The 1061-nt window shown below is 39.0% G+C and overlaps 1 protein-coding gene across 1 annotated transcript; it reads right to left on the bottom strand.

The window, feature by feature from the left end:
* Nucleotides 1-19: 19 nt before the first annotated feature.
* On the bottom strand, nt 20-989 carry LOC109587274 (ADAM 17-like protease; the record flags this gene model as incomplete). Its single annotated transcript, XM_020003517.1, has 5 exons — nt 20-204; nt 269-335; nt 440-543; nt 693-806; nt 854-989. Coding segments are annotated over 5 exons (606 nt in total), but the record flags the coding sequence as incomplete, so codon positions are not given.
* Between the last annotated feature and the right edge of the window lie 72 nt (nt 990-1061).

Genomic DNA, 1061 nt, shown 5'->3' with positions numbered 1-1061 from the left:
TAAGTAATAATGATTAAGGTTATACTGAATGACACAAAGAGTTATTCAACAAGTACATGTAGACTAGATACCTGCAGTTGCTTCCTTTCCTTAATTTACAGTTAGAGGCACAGCAGCTGTCCTGATCATCTACAGTCAGTCTACCTCCATCACACTCCTCATCATCATCTATCATGTAATTACCACAATTTGAATTAGAGCGACCTTCAGAACCAAAGAACAATACACGTACATTAAACATTAAATAAAGCATTAATGAGTTACTTGCCTTGAAAACAGGTTGCCTTGTTAGCTAATACTCTACCAATACTGATCCTGCTGCAAGGAGAGAATTCCTATTTGAAAGATTCAATAATTACAGTGAGCTGTTATGTACATAAAGGTATACATCATTTATAACAAAATGCCTTTTTCTCCTCCCTCCCTCTCTCTCTCTTACCTGGTGTGTCCCTTCACTGTTGTCTTGTATAAACTCATTCATTAAATACCTCAACCTACAGTTAGTATCAGTACCAGGATCATGGGGGCTACCCCAACTGTGACCTACAGAGGGGGAGGGGGAGGGAGAGAGAGGGAGAGGGGGTAAAAGTGATACATTTTGAAGACAAGGAAGGATTGAAAACCCACCAATTTCTAGAAGAAAGAAAAGAACAATAATGATTAATTTCATTAATATTTCTATTAATTCTTACCGTGTGCAATGACCAGTTCTGATTCATGAGGCAGTAACAGCCTCTTCCCAGTGCTGGCCACACTGACACCAGTGTTGTATATAACTATGTCATTGGTAAAGCTATCAATGACTCCTTTATAAATAGAACAAACATTATAATTCATTAATTAATCTACTGACTCTGTGAACATATTCCACCTGTTTCTCCTACCCCAGGACTAGCGATATAAGCCAGTCCCAGTTTTCCGGAGCTAAACTGGCGATGAGTGAAGAGATGAGCCAAGCAGTAGCTGGACCAGTCTCCTCTGCTGAATCTCTAACAGTGAAAATACTCTCAATAATTTACTGAAGTACACTGAGTACGTACTCTCAGTAAATCCTGAGCTTC

Source organism: Amphimedon queenslandica, unplaced genomic scaffold (genome assembly GCF_000090795.2).
Source record: "Amphimedon queenslandica unplaced genomic scaffold, v1.1 AMPQUscaffold_12627, whole genome shotgun sequence".
NCBI lineage: Eukaryota > Metazoa > Porifera > Demospongiae > Haplosclerida > Niphatidae > Amphimedon > Amphimedon queenslandica.
This window is presented reverse-complemented; position numbering and strand designations above follow the sequence as displayed.